This window comes from Acanthochromis polyacanthus, chromosome 3 (genome assembly GCF_021347895.1).
Source record: "Acanthochromis polyacanthus isolate Apoly-LR-REF ecotype Palm Island chromosome 3, KAUST_Apoly_ChrSc, whole genome shotgun sequence".
Taxonomy (NCBI): domain Eukaryota; kingdom Metazoa; phylum Chordata; class Actinopteri; family Pomacentridae; genus Acanthochromis; species Acanthochromis polyacanthus.
This window is the reverse complement of record NC_067115.1, coordinates 43564420-43588913: the sequence shown is the minus strand read 5'-3', so window position 1 is coordinate 43588913 and position 24494 is coordinate 43564420. Positions and strand designations below refer to the sequence as shown.

The window sequence follows — 24494 nt, the reverse complement described above, 5'->3', positions numbered from 1 at the left end:
TTACTCCACATCTCAAAGCGTGGCTTTTGGAAAATCAGATCTGTGACCATAACACTATGTAAATTTATTTGCTGCTGATTGGGCTTGTCCTTGAGGACTCTAATTTGTTTTAAATGTGTAGACGTGGGCTTAGTGCAATTTGGTCATGTGTAATAGTGATAATGGGATATGTGCAACAGAGTTAGAAGGGGCATGTATGGGGTAATTACATGTAATGTAGACGGGAATATGTGCAACAGTGGCAATGAGAAATGTGCAATACAATTAAATGTAATAGTGTCAGAGAGACGCATGTAGTGGACTCTCCTGTTATAGTGACAGAGGAATAAATGTAGTACAACAATGAGTAATAATGACAGAGGGATATATACAATAGCAACAAAGAGATCTTTACAATACAATCGTGTGTAAATGTGAATTAATTAGTGCTTGGTAGAGGTTTTCCTTACAGCTTTTGTTTGTTATGTCCACTATGTGTTAACTTTTGTTGTTGTTTTTCTTTAATATGTGTGTGTATCTTTTTTCCCCCCTTTCTCCAATTATGGTTTTATGATATTTGTTTAGTTATGGTTTTATGTTATTCAATCTTTGATCTGCCAATGGGACTTGGCTATAATCTCTCGTATTTACATAGAAATGTACATAAATACAAACTGTCCCATTTTAAAAATAAATAAATGAAATCCCAGTTGGATCCCCCACTGCTGGAGCCAATCAGTGAATAAAACACAACAATCAACTACTTATTACCAAGAAAGAAGGCTAAAAACAACCTGTAATGTACATCTGTGTTAATTCAGCTTAAAATAAAGTGGAAAAAATGAAGATGTACTCACCAATAGATCCACTGATCCCATCATAAGGTTATAAAGCGCCACCTGGAGGAAGAGTTTTAGTACCAGTCAGTTACTCAGATCGATTGTTCCACACTAATAACTCCATGTGTCAAGCAGAAGAAATGAATGCACCAAATCAAATAATACAAAGTGTGAAAACTGACAGAAAACCTGGAGAAGCACTAAAGAAGAGCAGATGATCAGTGTGGAGGTAGATAGAGACACTGTGGAGGTGGATAGAGACACTGTGGAGGTGGATAGAGACACTGTGGAGGTAGATAGAGACACTGTGGAGGTGGATAGAGACACTGTGGAGGTAGATAGAGACACTGTGGAGGTAGATAGAGACACTGTGGAGGTGGATAGAGACACTGTGGAGGTGGATAGAGACACTGTGGAGGTAGATAGAGACACTGTGGAGGTAGATAGAGACACTGTGGAGGTGGAGGTAGAGACACTGTGGAGGTGGATAGAGACACTGTGGAGGTGGATAGAGACACTGTGGAGGTGGATAGAGACACTGTGGAGGTGGATAGAGACACTGTGGAGGTGGATAGAGACACTGTGGAGGTGGATAGAGACACTGTGGAGGTGGATAGAGACACTGTGGAGGTGGATAGAGACACTGTGGAGGTAGATAGAGACACTGTGGAGGTGGATAGAGACACTGTGGAGGTGGATAGAGACACTGTGGAGGTAGATAGAGACACTGTGGAGGTGGATAGAGACACTGTGGAGGTGGATAGAGACACTGTGGAGGTGGATAGAGGACACTGTGGAGGTGGATAGAGACACTGTGGAGGTGGATAGAGACACTGTGGAGGTGGATAGAGACACTGTGGAGGTAGATAGAGACACTGTGGAGGTAGATAGAGACACTGTGGAGTAGAGACACTGTGGAGGTGGATAGAGACACTGTGGAGGTAGAGACACTGTGGAGGTGGATAGAGACGCTGTGGAGGTGGATAGAGACACTGTGGAGGTAGATAGAGACACTGTGGAGGTAGATAGAGACACTGTGGAGGTAGAGACACTGTGGAGGTGGATAGAGACACTGTGGAGGTAGAGACACTGTGGAGGTGGATAGAGACGCTGTGGAGGTAGAGACACTGTGGAGGTGGATAGAGACACTGTGGAGGTAGATAGAGACACTGTGGAGGTGGATAGAGACACTGTGGAGGTGGAGGTAGAGACACTGTGGAGGTGGATAGAGACGCTGTGGAGGTGGATAGAGACACTGTGGAGGTGGATAGAGACACTGTGGAGGTAGAGACACTGTGGAGGTGGATAGAGACACTGTGGAGGTAGATAGAGACACTGTGGAGGTAGATAGAGACACTGTGGAGGTGGATAGAGACACTGTGGAGGTGGATAGAGACACTGTGGAGGTGGAGGTAGAGACACTGTGGAGGTGGATAGAGACGCTGTGGAGGTGGATAGAGACACTGTGGAGGTAGATAGAGACACTGTGGAGGTGGATAGAGACACTGTGGAGGTAGATAGAGACGCTGTGGAGGTAGATAGAGACACTGTGGAGGTAGATAGAGACACTGTGGAGGTGGATAGAGACACTGTGGAGGTGGATAGAGACACTGTGGAGGTAGATAGAGACACTGTGGAGGTGGATAGAGACACTGTGGAGGTGGATAGAGACACTGTGGAGGTGGATAGAGACACTGTGGAGGTGGATAGAGACGCTGTGGAGGTGGATAGAGACACTGTGGAGGTAGATAGAGACGCTGTGGAGGTGGATAGAGACACTGTGGAGGTAGATAGAGACGCTGTGGAGGTGGATAGAGACACTGTGGAGGTAGATAGAGACGCTGTGGAGGTGGATAGAGACGCTGTGGAGGTGGATAGAGACACTGTGGAGGTGGATAGAGACACTGTGGAGGTAGATAGAGACGCTGTGGAGGTGGATAGAGACACTGTGGAGGTAGATAGAGACGCTGTGGAGGTGGATAGAGACACTGGTGGAGGTAGATAGAGACACTGTGGAGGTAGATAGAGACGCTGTGGAGGTGGAGGTAGAGACACTGTGGAGGTGGATAGAGACGCTGTGGAGGTGGATAGAGACACTGTGGAGGTAGATAGAGACGCTGTGGAGGTGGATAGAGACACTGTGGAGGTGGATAGAGACACTGTGGAGGTGGATAGAGACACTGTGGAGGTGGATAGAGACACTGTGGAGGTGGATAGAGACGCTGTGGAGGTGGATAGAGACACTGTGGAGGTGGATAGAGACACTGTGGAGGTGGATAGAGACACTGTGGAGGTAGATAGAGACACTGTGGAGGTGGAGGTAGAGACACTGTGGAGGTGGATAGAGACACTGTGGAGGTGGATAGAGACACTGTGGAGGTAGATAGAGACACTGTGGAGGTGGATAGAGACACTGTGGAGGTGGAGGTAGAGACTTACTGGAGTGCTGAGGTCGATGCGCTGTTTGAGGAGGATTATTTTCAGTTCAGAGTCTTGGATCTTCGCTGGTATGAAGCTGTGAACTTTCACCAACTCCTGAGCAACCTCCATGCTTTCTAGCGACACCAGAGCCTACCAGACAGAGAAGACGTTTTCAGTGTTGTAGGCATCATCTCTCACTTCAGATATTCAAAGGAAATGGAGTCCATGTTTATAACAAAATAATTTCAGTAATGACTGAACAATCCTCACAGAATAGATCTAGGAGGTCTACAGACATCTCACTCAGTATTTAGGGTATCTGTAGTTTTCATTAGCGTCAGAATGAAACGCTGATGTTTAGTTTGTGGATCTGTTCCTGACTGATGAAGCAGCGATGTGATGTTGTGCATCCAGACTCTGAAAAGGGCTGCTGTGACTTTTAAACCAACAACTAGCTACAGCCAGATGAGGATGTCCATCAGCTACTTTTTTGTTTGGTGTCTGCAGTGTTTTCTCATCATCAGAACCCGTCAAAGTCTCACACAGCTTCTACTAACCTTTCCTATCTGTGATGCCGTGATGATGTCATACGGAGTCCCAAACGACTGGACCAGATTGATGACATCACTGCTGGACCAGCCAGTCTCAGGGAGTCCAGTGATCAGGACCAGGCCCTTCTGGAGGAGACATTGAGTTGGAAAGACATGTTGGAGGAGATGTAGCTGGACAGATATCAGTCTAATGAACAGATGATTACCTCCTCACAAGTCTTCTGGTCAGATTCTCCTCCAGCGAGGGGTTGGGGGGACACAACTGGAAAACATCATGTTTTCAGCTTCACAGTAAATACCAACAAGTCCATCCAAAGCATGAGCCCAAGAAGAAGCAGCTTTTATTATAGATATAGCTGCCAGTTTAATAGGCACGCCTGATTATAATAGCTCCATAAAGAACCCTGCAGTAAATTCAGTTCAGGTTAAATGTTCTGTGTTGTTTAGGGATGACTTCACTCAACTGATCGCTTTAGGAGATGCAGCTTGTGGTGAACTTTACTGCATTATTCTGTTTTTATGTCTGATATAAACAGCTCTCACTTTAACCCTCGTGTCATCCTGCAGGTCAAATTAACCCGTTTTAAAGTTTGAAAATGTGGGAAAAAATGTATTTTCAACGTGAAAACTTCTGATGTCTAGCCTAGCCATGCTACACCCATGTTTCTGAAGGCACAAGGGTCTAGGGAAGCTGGACAGGGAGGGAGGCGGGCTAAAAGGTTGTCTATCAAATCCCTCTGCAGCAGTTGGGTAGGTATACAACCAATCAACGCAACGAATAGGCTGACGTAGTTCCGAGAGCACTGGCGGATTGTGGCTAAGTCCCATTAGCTTCCCAACCAGCGGAGCAAACTGGTATATTAAGGATTTGCCATATCCCGTCGGCATAAGTCCAAATACGTCTTTCTTCTCAATGAAACACTTCAGTGCCGTCCTTTGTTTATCTTTCAAGTTGAATTTTAGCTTCAGATCTTTAAGGGCTGTGGCCAAAGCCCAGTCGAAACATAACTGTTTATTGTTTCTGGTTGTTTCTGTCACAATTGTCACGCCTCTGTCGTCACTTAGTTACGCCCGCCTTCTGACTCTACACTTCATGGTGATTGGTCCGGCCAGTTTTAGGAGAATCCAGCCTTATGGAGGGTAACTAGACCCACCCTGGCAGAGGATTAAATTCGTTGCCGTGGGTTGTCTAGCGCTGCTAGGCTAGCTGATGTCCACATTTTCTACATTTTGGGAAATTTTTGAACATTTTGGTGGAACACAAGAAATATTAAAATGTTTGTTAAGAACATTCACATAAAAATCAACCAAAATCCAGTGAATTTCACTGGATTTGGTTGATTTTTATGTGAATGTTGTCGAAGAAAATAGAAGTTTTTCTGATTATATCTATATAATCTAAATACTTTTAGGATTTTTGGAAGATTTTTACTCATTTGTTGAAAATATTTACAAGAATTTTCTTGCCAAATTTGGGGGACTTTTTAAAATAAAATTTTAAGGGAAACTTTGAAGGAATTACAGGAAAAGTAATAATTAGGGACGAGGCATGCCGTATCCCTTCTCTCCATACATCCACTGCACTGACATCATCTCCATCCCACTGAGTTACTTCTACTGGTGAATGAGTCTATTTAAAGAAGGGGTGAAGATTTATCCAGTCACTGACTCCACATTTTTAAGGAACTGATAGAAACAACTCCCTACTTTCACACGACAGAGCCGTTTATGTAAATTCTTAAAAACAAGGAATGGGTGAGGGGAAGGAAGCATTTTTACTGTAAATGTTCACATTCACCAGGAACCAGTCATTGTGTGACTGAAAAATACCGCCTGCTTTCACATTAAATGGAATCTGGCTGGAGCTAGTTGAAGCCTATTCTCCTGCCTCAGACGGGTTTGATACGTTGGCTCTGACTTCTCTCCTTGTGTTTAGAGGTTTCCTACCAGACGGGCTCCCAGCTGAACAGTTTTCCTCTCCTGGAGCTGCTCTGCTGTGAAGAACACAAAGCGAAGAGTTGAGTGAAGCCAGACAGGGTTAGGATTAGGAAAAGTGTGTTCAGTTTACAGGATTACACACCTGTTGTTGGCTTCAGCAGACTGTCCTGCTTCACATTTCTGTAAGAGAGGAGAGCGTTTTATATGTGGAGAGAAAAACACCCTGCTTACGTAAAAACGTGGTCGGACACATTTCTAAAGCTCTCTAACATCCACCAGGTGAAAACATGAATGCGTTTTCCGTGTGAACGTACCTTAGCTACTGAAGCTGTGACCTGCTGCTTCCTGATGCAGAGGCAGGTGGAGGTAGCCAGAGCCTGGGCGTCTTCAGCCTTCACCATGCAGACAGACGCCTGCAGCAGCACAGGATGTTCACGTGGAACAGAAAGTACGGTGGATATTTAGAACATAGAACCAGTGCTCATAGATGAATAGAACCAAAATGTTCCTCAACCCTGAAGCTTTGACTGAACGTCACCTTCTGTCCTTGGCCCTTCTCGGTCTCCTCCTCCGAGCACGGCAGGAGGATCACGTTGTTGATCTTGCCAAAGGATCCAACCAAGTCAGTAACTTCCTGTTCTGAGGCATCCTTTGGGATGCCGGTCAGAAAAACCAGCCGGTCGGCTACAGATGAGTCCTGGGAGGCCGGCGTCGCTGCTTTCTTCTTCTTCTTGGCCGGTGGAGGTTTAGCACACTGGAAACCAACAGGAAGAGTTTCACTTCTGTTCACTGAGCACAAAACTGAGTTTAACAACGATGTGGTTGGGATGGAGAACATTTAAATCACGGAAACAACCAAACTGATAACGCTGTAAAACTACAGTTCATTGTCCAGATTCTAGAACTAAATCATTTCTGACAGCTTCACAAACAAACAGCTGCACTGAGCTTAGAGGTGAATCCAGTCATCACCTTCACCCTAAAACTGGTCTGTGTACCAGAGTTACATATTTAGAAAGGCAATAAGAGCTCCATGCCTTCCAGTGTCTGATGGACCTCATCACTGCTGATCCCTGACAATCTGTAAATCTATGAAACCCCTGAGTGACATTCTGCTTTCAGCAGATATTAAACACCACTAGGACGCTTTAATAGGATTAGAAACTTGATTTTTTTTCCAGTAGCAGTCTTTAAAAACCCTCTACAGATGTGTTGTGGGTGTGTTTCAGGAGTGATTCTCTCTGTTTCACAGAACATGAATCATTTTTCATAGTCAGCTGTAAATGCGGTCCTAAAAGTGAAACATGCTCCAGTGGAATCTGCATTCACCATCTTAGCTGTCTTGGCTCCAGGCTTCATCACAGCCTTGAAGCTTTTGTTGGAGGGATGTGGTGGTCCATGTTTGAAGCTGTGAGCTGGAATGGAGGAGAACTGGCGGCTGGACGACCCATCATGAGGACGCTTCACTCCACTGCGACGGAAACCTCCTGAAGACGAGCCATGAATCAGAGACAGGAACACTCAAAGGAGCAGACGGGGCAGATATAACAAACATCTGCTGGTATTTCATTCATATTAACATGCATTATATTTATAACTGCCTAAAACTGGACAGTAAACCGTGTGATGAATAATGTGCAGATGAGTAACTCTGTATGAAGAGGATCAATCACATCTACGAGTCAGGGCTGATTTATAAATAATGAAGTCATTACTGAGGGTTCTAGCTCTGTTTTTACATGAGCATTATGTGCACAACTGTCCCTTTAGAAACACTAATTAAGTCCTGGTGAAGTATGAAATAAACTTCTACAAAGACCTGGAAGGAACCAACTCAACTTCAGCTCCTGTTCACCAGTAATGCATTTAACATTAATGAGTTTTATTAGATATTATTCTGAGCAGTCTTCACTGCAGTAAAGCTTTTCTTTTTATGGGCATTCCAGTTTGAATTATAACAGACTGTCTTTTTAGTTTTCTGACGTTTCTGGAACATAATTGGAGTTGAAATGTGAAAAACATCTTCCCTAAACCACTTCCCACTACCTCTGCACTAAAGCAACAGCAGCAGTTCAAAGCACTGGAACTGATGCATAAATGTTAGAGCAGCTCTGAAATAGAGAGAAAATGTGACCAGGAGACGGGAAGTCACCACATTCAGCTCAATGGGAGGACTGCATGTCTTAGAGAAGCTCCATAGTATTTATTAGGACAACTGAATGAAACACTAAAGTGATGAAACATCTGCATTTGAACACATGAAGCTCCCTGTATATGACCAGCACATCTCTGACTGGCTCCAATAGATCTGAGTTTCCAATCTGGAGGAGGATTTATAGGTTTGTCAGAACAGGACATGTTGTCTGAAGTGTTCACAATCAAACGGGATTCTAGAGAAACCTGACGAAGGTCACACAGGTAAACATCCTCATTAAAACGGTTAACTGGGTTAGAGGGTTAGTCTAACCGTAGACCAGTGGTGAGGGTGAATATCAGTGGAACGTTAAAGTTTCAGGTACAGAGCTGTGCTGCATGTCCTCCATCTTCACAGGTTTCCTTTCTCCCCCTTAAAAGACTTTCTGATAGGACAAAAACAGACACAGAGCCCAACCTGATGAGTCCTTCCTGTCAGGCCAGTGCTCTCTGGAGGATGGGGAGGTTCGGCTTGAATAGGTGGGACTGTGGGAGCCAGAAGGTCGGTGCTCAAGACGACTCCTGTGATCTAAGATGAGAGATGAGGTTAGATGTAAATATGTAATACTAAAGTCATCTATCAGTGAGCATCTGCTAATACCAAACCCAACATTCACATTTCCTACATAATGAAGACCAGAGCACGCCCAGAGGAAGTCTAACTCAGATATGTACGAGTTTCTGAGAGCTACAGCTGTAACAAAACCTACAGCCTTCACCAGATCTAATCTCTGTGTACATCTGTGTCCACACTAATAAGCTGAGGAAAGGAGGAAACACAAGGGTTTGTTCAGGTATTTAATAAACTATTCTGCCTTATTTCCACTTGTACGGTCATTACTAGAAGCTTCCTGTCTATCACTCAGTCCCTCCACGAATTCGCGATGTTGTGATCACGCGAAATCAACCAATCTACGTGAATTTTTCACGGCCTTGCAATTTTGTCCAATCCCTGCAATTTTCCCTCAATTTTGGCCCACCTCACATGAGTTCCACCAATCACAGCAGCTCCCAGCACAATCGTAATACACGTACGTCACTTCCTGTTTCTGGTTTGAAGATGCAGACATGTGATACTAATGTCTCTCATTTACCAACAAAAATTACTGCTGCAGACCGTGATAAACAATTAATTCACTGATGTTCTTCACCAAAGCGGAGCTGAACTGTTTCAAAACCGTGCAATACTGAGGTGGAATACAAAAAAGAAAATAAATCATCGATTGATACACACTTTTTTAAAACATGAAACATATCAGAACGTCTGAAATGATCAGACAACAGACCAGACAAATCACCATGATGGAAACTGTTGCATCCAGATCCGTTAGAGCACTGAAAGAATGAAGGTAAATTAGATTAATTAAATCCGTGTATCATTCCTTCATTCGTTTTTCAAAATAAAACCAAAACCAAAAAAACGAAATAACGACTCGTTTTTTTCAATATTTGTTTCCAGACCCAAAACGAAAAAACGGACAACGAATCTTTTTTCCGATTTTGTGCACAATTGGAAAATGGACAAAACGGATAACAGGGTTAGAATAATAACTCTAATTTAGCTATTATTGGTACACATTTCCCAATGTGCTTTGCTCGCACAACAGAGTAGACGCTCGGGCTGCTGAGCAGAGAGAAATACGTCCACCCTGTTGGACCGGTCAGCCGCTCCACTCATTTAATCCATCTGAACTCTGAATATTAAACTGATTTTCACGCGTTTTTTATTTATTTTTTGCTGCAAACGTCATACATGTAGCTATGATACAGGACAAATGGTTCGGCGTATTTTAATATTCATAGCGGGATTAACAGTAATAGAATATTCTGATATTAAGCTGGACTGTAGACAGGTATTTTGCAAACGCTGTAAACACACACACACTAATGTGTTAGAGGAGCAGATAATGGCAGCAAAGTAAATTATTTCAATAATTTGAAGAGACAATGATTACGCTATATATACATATATAAACAAAATACTGACTAATGAACACAATTCTATATAAAACAATATATATATATATATATATATATATATATATAAAATCATTTTCTGATAACCGTCCATCCATCCTCTATTCACCACTTTATCCTCACTAGGGTCATGGGGGGTGCTGGAGTCTATCCCAGCTGACTCAGGTGAAGGCAGGGGACACCCTGGACAGGTCACCAGTCTGTCACAGGGCTACATATACAGACACACAATCACACTCACATTCACACCTACGGACAATTTAGAGTAACCAATTAACCTCAGCATGTTTTTGGACTGTGGGAGGAAGCCGGAGTACCCGGAGAAAACCCACGCATGTGCAGGGAGAACATGCAAACTCCATGCAGAAAGATCCCAGGCTTTTATCTCTTCAAATTATTGAAATAATTTACTTTGCTGCCATTATCTGCTCCTCTAACACATTAGTGTGTGTGTGTTTACAGCGTTTGCAAAATACCTGTCTACAGTCCAGCTTAATATCAGAATATTCTATTACTGTTAATCCTGCTATGAATATTAAAATACGCCGAACCATTTGTCCTGTATCATAGCTACATGTATGACGTTTGCAGCAAAAAATAAATAAAAAACGCGTGAAAATCAGTTTAATATTCAGAGTTCAGATGGATTAAATGAGTGGAGCGGCTGACCGGTCCAACAGGGTGGACGTATTTCTCTCTGCTCAGCAGCCCGAGCGTCTACTCTGTTGTGCGAGCAAAGCACATTGGGAAATGTGTACCAATAATAGCTAAATTAGAGTTATTATTCTAACCCTGTTATCCGTTTTGTCCATTTTCCAATTGTGCACAAAATCGGAAAAAAGATTCGTTGTCCGTTTTTTCGTTTTGGGTCTGGAAACAAATATTGAAAAAAACGAGTCGTTATTTCGTTTTTTTGGTTTTGGTTTTATTTTGAAAAACGAATGAAGGAATGATACACGGATTTAATTATTCCACCAAAGAACACGGCAGAGTTATGTGACGATCAGCGTGTGTGAATCCTTCCTCTGTTACCAACATCACTCAGAAACAGACTCAGAGATTTAAATGAAGTTTTCAGGGTCAGAAATGACACAAGGACCAAATGATTAGACTTCAGCAGTGATACGGCTTAAAGTTTGGATCCATGGATTTGTTAAGGATTCATAGCGGCACGGCGTCTGATAGCAGCACGGTAACCATGGCAACAAGTGAACGCTACCTCAGCGGCCTGCTGACGATCAAATGATTGTGATCCTACAACAATCTACCACTGTGGACGTATCGGAAATGACACAAGGAACAACTGATTAAATTGTAGGAGTGTTTCTGAGTCCCATCAGTTTCCGTCTATACCAGCTACATATTGAGGTCACACAATTCGGTACGTACACATGCAGAACACACACCTGCACTCAGCACAAGGTCAGGTAATGAACAGTCTTGGTGGAGGACTGCGCTCTCTCAGTGCTGTTCTTGTTAGTTGACGTGTGTGTGAACACGTGTGTGCCAGGAAGTGAAATTAACTTTTAAAGCTACTGACAGATATGTCCGAATATGATTCATTCAATAGTAAATGATCATTTTGTGCCACAAATCTACCAACCACGTCCTGTTAAACCGGTATCTGTCTGCTGCTAATGTCCCACCGTGGTGTGTCAGCTTTTGTGGAAATGGGTTGGAACGTTAAATGATTAATTTCAGGATAAATATTGTCAATTACAGTGTTGAAACATGTTCTACAAGCTGGAAAAATGCAGCTTTTTAGCAGCTGTCACTGTCTCCTGCAATTTCATCACAACAAATAAGCTTAAAACATCACAACTTTTATCGCAATTTTTTAGAAAAGCTGCCGCGAATTCAGGCATTTTTGGCCGCAACAATCACGAAAAACGCCTGTGAAATCCTGGAGGGACTGATCACTGCAGTCTGGAGCTTCCAATGGTTAATGGAACTCTTGTTATCCAGTGATGGAATGACTGAAACTCATTCATCTTGGTCACAAACAACAATCATTCATTTTCATTCTTTCATAGATTTATTACAGGTCTTCTGGAAATGTGACTTATCAGTTTTGGTGATGTAGAAAGCTGTGCTAATCAGTTTCTTAGGCACATGGCCTCTGCTAGTACAGCTGATCATTTAATCAAACTCGACTCAGCCGCTAAGCCTACAGGAGGAACATCTAAGGAGCCGAGTACAGATCTGAGGAAGCAAATCATGGACTTGAACAAGTCAAGAACATCACTTGGAGCCACTTCAAAGATGCTTCAAATCCCAACATCAACTGTGCAAACTATTATTTTTCAGTATAAAGAGATCCACTGCTGTGACAAGGAAGGAAAAGCAAGCTATCAGCTGCTAATCAAAAAGCAGGTCTGCAATGAACAGAGAGCTGCTGAAACACAGGTATTAGTGTCCACATTCAGGTGTTTTCCATCACCAGAGATGACAGGGTTCATGCTAGAAGGAAGCTCTTCCTCTAGAAGAAACACCTCGAGGCTTCACTGGTCAAAGGACAAATTAAACATCTTCTACAGAGAATTTATCTGGTCTTTTCTAGACCAAAACTAAAGATGAGCTATTTGGCCACAATGACCAGAAAGATGTTTGGAGAGAAGCTCAGGCTTTTAACCCCAGAACAAAAACCTATCTCTGTTTCTGACCCAGGAGAACCAAAATACAGGATTACTTTTAGTGTCAAAGATGCATCAGTTAAAATCATTCATCATAGAAAACTGTTGTAGGAATCACTAACTGCAGACTGCTGTCATGTACGTGGTCTTTCAAATGTTTGTTCACTACTTTACATTCAGCACACTCTGTTATCATGAACCAATACTAAGGAATCACTAAAACCAGTAAAAGGCTAAGAGTTAAATTTAACATTTATAAACTCTACCTTTGTAATGATGGTGCCGTGGGTGACTGGGGGGGGAGTAAGGCCTGCCGTGGGGCCTGTGGAGGTGGGGGTCCACCTTGTGTTTGCCACCCGGAGGACTTGGAGGAGGAGAGTGAGAGACGGATCGAGACATGGAATGAAGTGAAGATCGATCCTTGACGTTCCACTGAGTCTGGCTGCCATACTGTCCACTCCAGCTGCAGAAAGACAAGATACAGGAGGAACCAAACTCAGAATAACACAAACTAAACTCAGAATAACACAAACCAAACTCAGAATAACACAAACTAAACTCAGAATAACACAAACCAAACTCAGAATAACACAAACTAAACTCAGAATAACACAAACCAAACTCAGAATAACACAAACTAAACTCAGAATAACACAAACCAAACTCAGAATAACACAAACCAAACTCAGAATAACACAAACCAAACTCAGAATAACACAAACCAAACTCAGAATAACACAAACCAAACTCAGAATAACACAAACCAAACTCAGAATAACACAAACCAAACTCAGAATAACACAAACTAAACTCAGAATAACACAAACTAAACTCAGAATAACACAAACCAAACTCAGAATAACACAAACCAAACTCAGAATAACACAAACCAAACTCAGAATAACACAAACCAAACTCAGAATAACACAAACTAAACTCAGAATAACACAAACCAAACTCAGAATAACACAAACTAAACTCAGAATAACACAAACTAAACTCAGAATAACACAAACTAAACTCAGAATAACACAAACTAAACTCAGAATAACACAAACTAAACTCAGAATAACACAAACCAAACTCAGAATAACACAAACCAAACTCAGAATAACACAAACCAAACTCAGAATAACACAAACCAAACTCAGAATAACACAAACTAAACTCAGAATAACACAAACCAAACTCAGAATAACACAAACTAAACTCAGAATAACACAAACTAAACTCAGAATAACACAAACCAAACTCAGAATAACACAAACCAAACTCAGAATAACACAAACCAAACTCAGAATAACACAAACCAAACTCAGAATAACACAAACTAAACTCAGAATAACACAAACTAAACTCAGAATAACACAAACCAAACTCAGAATAACACAAACTAAACTCAGAATAACACAAACTAAACTCAGAATAACACAAACCAAACTCAGAATAACACAAACTAAACTCAGAATAACACAAACTAAACTCAGAATAACACAAACCAAACTCAGAATAACACAAACCAAACTCAGAATAACACAAACCAAACTCAGAATAACACAAACTAAACTCAGAATAACACAAACTAAACTCAGAATAACACAAACTAAACTCAGAATGAGAATACAAACTAAAGTAAACTCAGAATGAGAATCCAGTAGCCTAGTCGCGTTCCACCCATGCTCTGAAGACATAAGGGTCTAGGAACGCTGGACAGGGAGGGAGGCGGGCTAAAAGGTTGTCTATCAAATCACTCTGCAGCAATTGAGTAGGTATACAACCAATCAGTGCAACGAATAGGCTGACGTAGTTCCTAGAGCACCGGTGGATTGTGGCTAAGTCCCATTAGCTTCCCAACCAGCGGAGCCAACTGGTATATTAAGGATTTTCCATATCCCGTCGGCATAAGTCCAAATACGTCTTTCTTCTCAATGAAACACTTCAGTGCCGTCCTTTGTTTATCTTTCAAGTTGAATTTTAGCTTCAAATCTTTAAGGGCTGTGGCCAAAGCCGAGTCCAAAGATAACTGTTTATTGTGCGCCGGTTGTTTCTGTCAGAATCGTCACGCCTCTGTCGTCACTTAGTTACGCCCGCCTTCTGACTCTACACTTCATGGTGATTGGTCCGGCCAGTTTTAGGAGAATCCAGCCTCGAGCCTTATGGAGGGTAACTAGACCCACCCTGGCAGAGAATTAAATTCATTGCCGTGGGTTGTCTAGCGCGGCTCGGCTAAGAATCCAAAGTAAACTCAGAATGAGAATACAATTATACATATATTTTCTTTTCCATTTTCATGTCCGTGTTCATTTGCAGATTCCACTAAGCAGACTGACAATAGGGCTGTACCAGTGGACATTTCCATCATATCAAACACAGAAAAACACACAAATAGCAGCTGGTTACAGATTAGCATCATGTTAGTCATTAATCAGTCGTGCCAGCGTGTGAATACAGCTTAGGATTTGCTCTGCATAAAGCATGCATAAACAAACCTCCAAATTCAGTTATAACTCTGTTCCTGATGAATTCTAAAAGTGTGAACATCCCAGCATCGTCTGGTACATTTCCTCCTCATATTGAACAGTTTTAACTACCCCTTCTTTTCATGGTCAGTGTGTTTGTGCTGCAGATCATCCATGTGGTCATTAATACTGGGCTGCACACCGCTGGTTTGTACGACCCTCAGACTGGTTCATAACATTTAGGTCAAACACAAATCAGGATTTTAGCATTCTGTTAGCAATCCAACTTTTAGTATTTTGAATAGATGAATTTAACATTAATATACTTTGACCTTTACACACCATATTGCACCATTTTCTATGAGACATCAGGATGAATAATTTCATCTAAAAAATATGCTACAAAACTGATTAATAAGATCACAATATTCAAGATATCTGAACTGTTTGGGACGAAGTCAGCTGGAAGGAGTGCCTGGCTGCGATATATACAAAAGATGATTGGAAACAGAAGAAGAGTTCTACTAACCTTGGTAGATTTGGTTTCCAGTTTGGATACCTTCAGGGACACACATATAAACACTTGTTAGTATGCAATTCAGCTTCTTCTGGCTCCTAAACTGTATTAAGAAAGGTTTAATAAACACAAAGCCTGTTTTTTTTTTTGTTTGTTTGTTGATGAGAACGTACTACCAGACAGGCAACCATTTCCCTCAAAAAATCCTCATTATGTGAAATAGTGGCCTACTAGGTTGGTCAAGCAGCTATGAAGCCGCAGACATCTTTCCTTCAGGATACAGTGGACTTCATTTAGAGTGAAATTACAAGTAAGTATTGAATTCAGGACTACAGTAGAGCTTAACCAACACACTGGTTGGCCAAAAAGAGTGCATAAATTACCCAATAATATAACTTAATGCAGCATAAGAAGCCTGGGGTACTTTAGGAATGGCGTCATCAGTTTGTCTCGCAGAACAGACTTCTGCTGTTTACAAACAGCAAATACTGGTATAAAAACATCAGCCATTACATCAGCATTAAAATGTTATACTCCCTAAGATGAATCCAGCATTAGTTGTACTGTAGAAGAGTATAAAGGTCTGGACTGGAGGTGAAACATTCAGCAGCTAAATGTCCTCACTTGTTGCGCAGATCTCTGCAGGCGGCAGTGTGGTTGACGGTGTTAATATGGTCAACCCAGTCCTGGAAAAACATTAAAGAAACAGAAAACACACAATGGGAGGGGAAAATGTTACTGTTAGACAAAGCTGAAGAGAATCCTCACCACACAGCCATGTTTCTGAAGTATGAAGATAATAAAAAATAAGAATCTAATTTACCTACATTGAATGATTTACTGTAAATACAGAGACGTGGATCTGGAGTCTGTTTTAAACATGGTGTGTAAACCTCTGAGGGATAATTCTGGGCTATTAGCAGCTGTTGTGGCTCTTAGGGTCATGCTAATGTTTCACTCTTTATGTCCGTCACAGAGATTTGGGAAAATAAAGACTAGAAATAAAACAACTTGTGAACAGCATTGAGGGGAGTAATTAAGGTAAAGCTATGTAAAGCTTTATAATACCAGTCTGACAAAAGGAAAACAGGAATAAATCATCTGGAATAGCCATGATGCTAACTGCAATAGGAATCTCCATCAACGGAGACTTCCTGTTACCAGCTCACGTCGTCTGGTTTCCATGTCTGACTTTCACTGTGGTCAGACTGTCTTCTGAAAAACTCAGCAGGTAAACAGTGGATTAGCCTGTGGACTATCATGAAAGAGCCTGGAGGTCTTTCAGTTGGATGGTGGACTACAACAGACTGGTGGAGTCCACTGTGCAGAGGCACAAAGCCTACAGGACGATACACCTCTGGAACCTGGAGGTGTTTCACTGCTGTGTTGCTGAAGAGAACACTTTCTCCATTCAGCATGGGACCTGTCAACTGGAATACAGCGCTCGATTTAGAGAGTCGCCAGGTCGCCATTTGCGATTAAAACTCGATTTTGGCGACCAAAAATGACAAAAAAACACGCTGGTTAGGGGCCCAAATATTTTGATTTGGGCTACTGACCTCCAAATCCAAGTTTTAGCCAAAAATCATCGAGCTGAACCGCCTATCATGTTTTCTTCATGGGGGCAGCCATTTTGTATGATGTCATCAACCTCCCATGATTCCCGGCGCTCGGTCAACTTACTAGCCTTGTTGACTGAGCGAAGTCTCAAGCTTGACAAGCTGCCTTCAGGCAAACTCCAGCTCAGGTCTGATTGGGAACAAGGAGTTGCAATTATGTGAAAGTAGAAGCACTTAAAATTGATGGCTGCTGTAGCTGAAAGGTATGTAAATCACACTTTTGCCATATTATAAAAGAGTAAATTTCACATCAAAATACTTATTTCTATTTCTGTCACACATTAATCTGATTTTGCCTAGTGAGTCGGGAAATAAAAATATTTTTAAAAAACACATGAAATAACAAATTTTGGCCAATGTAAATAATTGTTGCTTTCTAATTTGTTGTAGTTTTCTTCCAAAAATTAAAATCAGTTTAAAACTTATGCTCAGATCATATCTATTATGAAATTTTTTTGGCCACTAAAAGTTGATTTTGGCTCCTAAAAATGTCTAAATTAACGTATGTTGGTGGCCCACAAAATGTCATTTGGGCCACCGGACCTCTCGGCCTTAAATCGAGCGCTGGGAATATATCTCCATGTATTCATGAATGAGAGTAATTACAGCTGAAGTGCAGCTGATCAACTTACTTTTACAATAAACATGAATGTCCACCTGCCCAAATCACCGGGAACAAAAGATCAGCTGGACCAAATGTCCACGTCTCCAGATGGAAAGTCAAAGTCAATACAGACAACAAAATGGCGTTTACTTTCAGCTGTATAAAAGGATTCATACAGACGTGGATTTCTTTGGAAAACTTTGAAAAGCTTGATGCTAATTGCCCCGATAAACACTGTTCACAAACTGTTTTATTGACTCATCTCTACAACATAGGATAAAAAAGTCAACATGACCTGTAGAGCCATAAAACCACATTAACGGAAAACACACCAGATGGAAAAAAAAGAAGTGGAATTTCAGGTGTTTGCTCCCATATTCACGTTAAAAATTATGTTCCAGTTAACAGCAGAAAAACAACCCAATGTTTCGTCTTTCTCAGATAGTTTCTGTCCTTAATGGACATACTTCATATTCATTCTACTTTTCATTACCTTTAATGAGATTATACAGAAACAATACTTGTCACTGCCAGAAACAAACAAAAAAGATAGTTTGTAGTGCCAAATACTGTCTTCCAAGGTGCGAAGAGCATTTATTAAATCAACCAATTCTTTTCCTGTATGAAATTTCTGTAGCATCCTGTGATGTTTGACAGTTTCATTTAAAATGGAAAAAAGAAGCAAAAGACGTTCAATAGGTGGAAAATATATTAAATAGTTTAGCTAAACAAAGAGGTATAGAGCTGAATAGAACTTTACAGTCACTTTTACACAGATCATTCTGCTAGATTACTCATTTAAAACTGTTCTTTCATCTGAAAGCACAGGCTGTTCAGACGCTCCATACCTGGTGGACGTTTGGACACTCATAATTACAGAGATAAGCATTGTGACAGTAACTATGATTACACACCAACTCTGTGAGCCAAAGAAGAAACATCTGAAAAATATTCCTGAGTAAATTCAGTCAGCATCATTTGAGAACATGAGACACTCCAAAGTAAAGAGAATAACCAGAGTATTGGCTTTTCTTAGATAATAAATGAGTTTGTTCAAGAGTAAGAACTGCGGCATTAAGGAATACAATTATTGAGGTCAGCTTTTAAATTTACTCTTCAGTCTAAATGTTCACATTTACAGTAGAATAAAATGAAAAAATAACTGCAATGACTTAAATGTTAGGATAGATAAGTACTTTATTATCTACCCATCTATCTATCATCCATCCATAGTCAATCTATGCTTGAAAAGCAATACGAAACACCAACTTTCTGTCATTTTCATGTGTGTCATGATTAAACTACATTTTGGGGAAACTCAGTGAAAACCAGAGAGCATCATTAAGGAGAGCCGTGGAAACCAGGACTGTCTAAATGTGTGAAGGTTGGTATTTTAACTGCACACTTACTGGTACTGTGGGAGTCTATATTTATTACTATTTTGGAAATGAAAAATACTAAATATTAACAGCAATATGGGAGCTTCATATTGGATATTTTCACTTAACATGTAAACCTGTCTTCACTCTTCTCTCTGATTTTGGTCCTTATAGTCAGCCTAATCTGAGAACTAAGAAAGTCTAAGTGCAGCTCTGATACGACGGGTATACTGAAACCTGCTAATGGACAAAACAACCGCCAATCACATAAACCGCTATCATACCTGTTCTTTATCTAACAGTTACTCTACTAAGTAGAAACACATGAGAATAAGTACAGAGTGTGTTTACAGCTGCCATCTTTTCACAAACATGTTGACGTGTTATAGCAGAAAGAGAGAAAAGTTCTGCATCTTTTTTCATGGAACTGAGTCACCATTACTGTTTTTATTACTTTTCCTGCTGTGTCCTCCGTGAAACGCTCTATTAGCAGCCTCTAGACACTTTCATATAGCTTTCAGCCTGGATGGTGGGAGCTATAACTATTTGTGTAGTTTCCATACAATGGGGGACACAACTAGAGCATACTGGCACTGCTAGCATTTATGACTCAGGATAGTACGTTTTACTGGTTCTATCTAGCCTGTGCTGTTCTGTTGTTAGTGGGAAATACTATCCACACACTCCAGTTATGAAAAGACATCAGGACCACATCCTGACAACCGCCTGGTAAAGAGATGCGTCAGGCTGAAAGTCAACATTTAAACACTGTTCTCAGGAAACGGTTGGACAGCGGACATGTTGACACTCACCTTTTCCTGATCACACTGTGTGTGGCACAGGGAGCAGGTATGAGGATACACCTTCGGAGACACAGCTGAGAAATCACTTATCATGGTGGGCGTAGGTAACTTCTTGCGAGGTTTTGATCCAGATGAAGATGAGACAGATCGTCTTGAGGAACCCTCGCTCCTGGTTTCAGACGAGGGCCTTAGTTTGGATCTTTCTCGCCTGTAGTCCCTGTCTAGATTACGGGATGATGGCGACGATGGGAATTCTCTCCCCGGTGACCGACTGTTCTTGCGTTGGTCGCCACTTGTCCTGCGATAGTCCCTGTCTCCATGCTTGCTTGATTCCGTATGTTCCAGATGAACTTGTCGCCTTTCGCTTTTCTCCAGTTTTGGAGCCGATGAGGACGATGACGACACGGTGTACATTTTAACCGTCCTTTCACTGGACAGCGGCTCTCTTTTGAAAGTCTCTCTGGTACTGTTCTCTTCCTTTGCCCGACTGGCGTGACCATAATCAATGACTTTACCGGCTGTCTGTGTAACAGTTAGAAGGCTGGGCACCTCTGTGGACGTGGACGGTGCCAGAGGAGATGAGTGGGATGTAGGCATGTCATGAATGCTACGAGAAAATGAAGATGAGGAGACAGAAGCCGCCGTTTTCTGGGTGCCTGACTTGTTGATCTGTATGTCACGGAGAATGAAGGGTAGAGTATCTGGGGTTAGCTGGTCATCTGGGTAGTGACTCAGCACTTCCAAGTCCTCATTTGAAAGTCCAAAGCTAGCCAAGATGCTTCCTGCACTCTCTGGTGTGTACAAACCCTGACCATCTCCAGAGCCACCGTGGGGATGCCGGGCTTGGGGAGACAGGGAGTCACTTACAGGAGGAGTCCAGTTTGGAACTCGTGTTCCTCCTTGACTGCTCTGGGGTTGGGGTCCCTGGTGTTGTTGGGGCCCCTGGTGGCTTGCATTAGGACTGGCAAACAGCTTATTTGGAGGTTGATAGCTGGACCAGTCTACCCCCTGCTGGTGACCGGGCTGATTATCAGCAGGAAGCGATACCGGGTTAGAGCCGTAGCTTCCATGCTGACTGATCCCAGAACCTGAACCCGGGTTCTGGTGAAGGCCGGGTCGATTCAGGTGGTCAATTTGGCGGTGGTCCATGTCCCTGGCACCTCGAATAGCCAGGGCAGATTCTAGCTCATCAGGAAGTTGGGTGGGACGAGGAAAAGGGAAATTCATCACCGGCATGTTGGTGTGACTCTGATGCTGGTTTGGAGGAGGCTGGTGAGGAGGTCTAGGTCCGGTAGAGAAAGTCTGTGATCCCTGTTGCTGGGAGTGTTGGTGATACATGGTTCTGTTAGCTTTACTGTTTGTGTTCACGTTAAACCCCACAGCCAAAACCTGCTGTCTGTAAAGAAGACTTAGGAGGATCAGGTGAGGAGGTAAAGCCGCCACAAACCCGCCAGCAACGACGATGGTCGCTAACGTAGCGAGCTGCCGCAGAGCAATCTGGGTCTGACTCTGGATCTCAGCCAGTCGGAGGGCCGTCGCTGCTGCAGCACCGGGTCCAAATATGAAACGGGTCCCTCTGGTGCTGCTGGCGATGGAGAATTCTGCACCGGGATCCGAGCTAAGGTGTGAACTACTGTCTGTGTGCACAGTGAGGCTGAGGTGGAAAGCAGAAATATACCGTTACAAATAAGCAAGAGAGAATTTTCCATTTCAAATGCAGTTTTCAGATGAAGCGTTCCTTTTTCCCACGTTTGTTTTTTAAAACTGGTTTATCTTTGGATGGTGGTGTCTCCTTTAAAGTTTGTGAAAGCATAAAGAAATGTGGTCAGCTTCGAGGTCTCCTTCCTGTAGTCGAGTATTTCTTTCAGAATGGAAAGCAAAGCCACGTTATGCAGTAGTAATGAATTAATGGCATTTAAATACCCAAACAGCTGGTATGTATTGAACAACCAAAGGCATGCTACACGCAGACCCAATAGAAAATAATAAAATATTAGTTTTTAAAGTAACATTTGCTGCTGCCTGTGACGAATATTCAACCCTCCAGCATTTATGTCCAACATCGACAGAATCCTTTCTCCAACGTGTTCCTAACAGAACAAAGTAATTCCACAAGCATCTTTTATAATGTCGTGTTTATGATTATAAATAACACTCAGGTCACCGTGTCCTGAACAGATCTAATGTCACCAAGCAGAGAATTAGTCTCCTAGTACCTGAACAAGGTCAGTACATTTAAATAATGTGATGGTAAACATTAACTCCAGCTCAGTGTGTCACGACCAGTTCATGCTTTCTGTGTCCACGTGCACAGGCCGATAAATAAACAGTGCACAAAAACTGGTTTGCACTGCTCCTCATATGGAACACAGAAAAACACACAGAGCAGCTTTTCCAGGATGCAGCAGCTCTGTACGGATCAGGCTGTAGATCCAAGAGCAAATATGTCGTAGAGTTCATGGATATTTAGAACTTCTGTGCCTGGGCTCCATGAACTAATCCAAGCACCTTCAAAGTCTGGAAGCAACGACCTCCCTTCTGTTAATGATGGATTTTAAAGGTGTACAGGCTCTTTTTATACCAAACATCTGTTTTCAACACCACTTGTTTAGCTGCAGTTGTAGAGATGATGGCCCAAACCCTGGAGGATTTAGGATCAAATCTACCTCACCCAGACCCTTCAGACATGCACATGGAAAACATGAACTGGTCCTCATACAGACACTGATGCTGCTGAAGCATGCAGCTCTGCAACCATCGGTGTGTGTGTGTGTGAACACACAAATGGAAAAACACTAAAGTAATTCTGAGTAAAACACAGCTTTTTACTAAAGATGTTCCCACACATCCCTTTGACATGCTAAATATGTCATACAAGACGTCCAGAAGACAGCAGGTCCACTGACGGTGGGTCTACTCTGGAGGTTTAGGTCTCAGGTATGATGACAGCTGATGGCATAAACGTCCCACTGATTTATAAAGTCGATCTAACCTCGTACTGTTTCCAAACTTGGACCCAAGTGGGACTGAAAGGATGGTCGTTTCTACCAATCAGTTTTTTAAGATAATTTAATTCAAGCAAAAGCATTAGATTTACTCACATTTAGTAGTGACTGAGTGGAACCTTTGGTTGATGTCATACCATACACACAGACATTTCCTTTAAACTGATCAATCCAAACAACTTCAACCAAATACTGCTAAGCTAAAGGTTGGCTTACATGCTAACTATGACTCTATCAGGGCAAAGTCTTTGGTCTTAACATTTACTGGAATGTGAAAGTAAATCTATGAAAAAATCTGGCAGATAAAAACTGAGATTCCACAAACACACAAACTTTTCAACAGCAAAAGACGAGCTTCAGCATTTCTGGCTGTTATTAGACAGTGTTGACCTCCGACATTACCACAGCAGCCCTGCTTCTCACTGGACCAGTAAGTACTGCTGGGGTTCTCGGTTAACAGATTTAAAATGGTCTCCATGACGGGATTTCAGATGCAACAAGCTGCGGTTCATATTAGCCTGAAGTCAGAACAGACTAAAAATACATGAAGTCAAACCAAACGCCTGGAACTGTACAAAGACGACATTAAAGACGCCACAGCTGTGAAGCTTTAATTTAACTCTGCTTTTCTCCATTCCTCCAGAACTCCTGTTCAAGCTCTGCGCTGCTGCTTTTCAAACAGAACACCATGAACCGACATGATGCCTCTAAACCCGGTCCTGAAGGTCTAAACCCGGTCCTGAAGGTCTAAACCCGGTCCTGAAGGTCTAAACCCGGTCCTGATGCCGCCCGTGGCCTGAACAGCTCCAGAACCCACCGAACAACACTTTCAAACCACCAAACGGACAGTGTCTGGATTTACTAACCATAAAACAGCTTTTGGGTGAAATAAATCGTGTATTTGTTCAGACAGACCGTCCTACACCCCCCCCCCTCCACACACACACACACACACACACACACACACACACACACACACACACACACACACACACACACACACACACACACACACACACACACACACACACACACACACACACACACACACACACACACACACACACACACACACACACACCGCCATTTTATCCCCTGCTAGCTGAGGGGAGCTAACGGAAAGCATAGCAACAGTTCCGCTACTTTAATGCTCACTCCTTCCATTTAACAACACCTTCACTAAATACCTTTCACAGAGAGTCAACTGGAGTCTTTGCTGTTACTGGAAAGTCCTGATTCCTGTGCAGAGACAGAGCTGTTCCATCTATGAGCTGTTCTCCCGCAGCAGAAGCACTCACTCCGCCCAAACTGTCCAGGAATAGAACACATCATTACCGCCCCCTACCGGACTGGAGGCTTAAACGCCATGGGTGAATGGTACATCTTTAGGAAAAAATCATTTATCCTGTCAGTTTATCCAACAGTTAAAACAGCAAGCTTTAGTAATCGGTCCAGATGTTTAATGAATCATATACAAAGAGGATAATTATCGCCTTCTAGATAGATAGATAGATAGATAGATAGATAGATAGATAGATAGATAGATAGATAGATAGATATGTCATGGCTGTGGGCTC

At 42.2% G+C, this 24494-nt stretch overlaps 1 protein-coding gene and 1 long non-coding RNA gene across 4 annotated transcripts; one reads left to right on the top strand and one right to left on the bottom strand.

The window, feature by feature from the left end:
• Positions 1-740: 740 nt before the first annotated feature.
• Positions 741-24236, bottom strand: LOC127533116 (zinc finger protein 638-like). 3 transcript variants are annotated; one of them, XM_051945398.1, is made up of 15 exons: positions 24105-24236; positions 19922-21566; positions 16132-16193; positions 15520-15549; positions 12798-12994; positions 8340-8450; positions 7058-7215; positions 6267-6482; positions 6043-6141; positions 5871-5908; positions 5738-5784; positions 3997-4052; positions 3797-3916; positions 3258-3389; positions 741-878 (listed from the first exon to the last, which is right to left on the bottom strand). In XM_051945398.1, the coding sequence occupies exons 2-15, from the start codon at positions 21248-21250 to the stop codon at positions 792-794; spliced, it is 2682 nt and encodes an 893-aa protein (XP_051801358.1). In that variant the 5' UTR covers positions 21251-21566; positions 24105-24236; the 3' UTR covers positions 741-791. The 3 variants fall into 3 exon arrangements, with proteins under 3 accessions (XP_051801358.1, XP_051801359.1, XP_051801360.1); XM_051945399.1 differs by having other exon boundaries at positions 5738-5781; XM_051945400.1 differs by lacking the exon at positions 19922-21566.
• LOC127533124 (uncharacterized) lies at positions 892-2852 on the top strand. Its single transcript, XR_007940821.1, has 5 exons — positions 892-1322; positions 1975-2039; positions 2120-2247; positions 2416-2646; positions 2816-2852. It is a non-coding gene; the product is annotated as an uncharacterized LOC127533124 (long non-coding RNA).
• Positions 24237-24494: the final 258 nt, after the last annotated feature.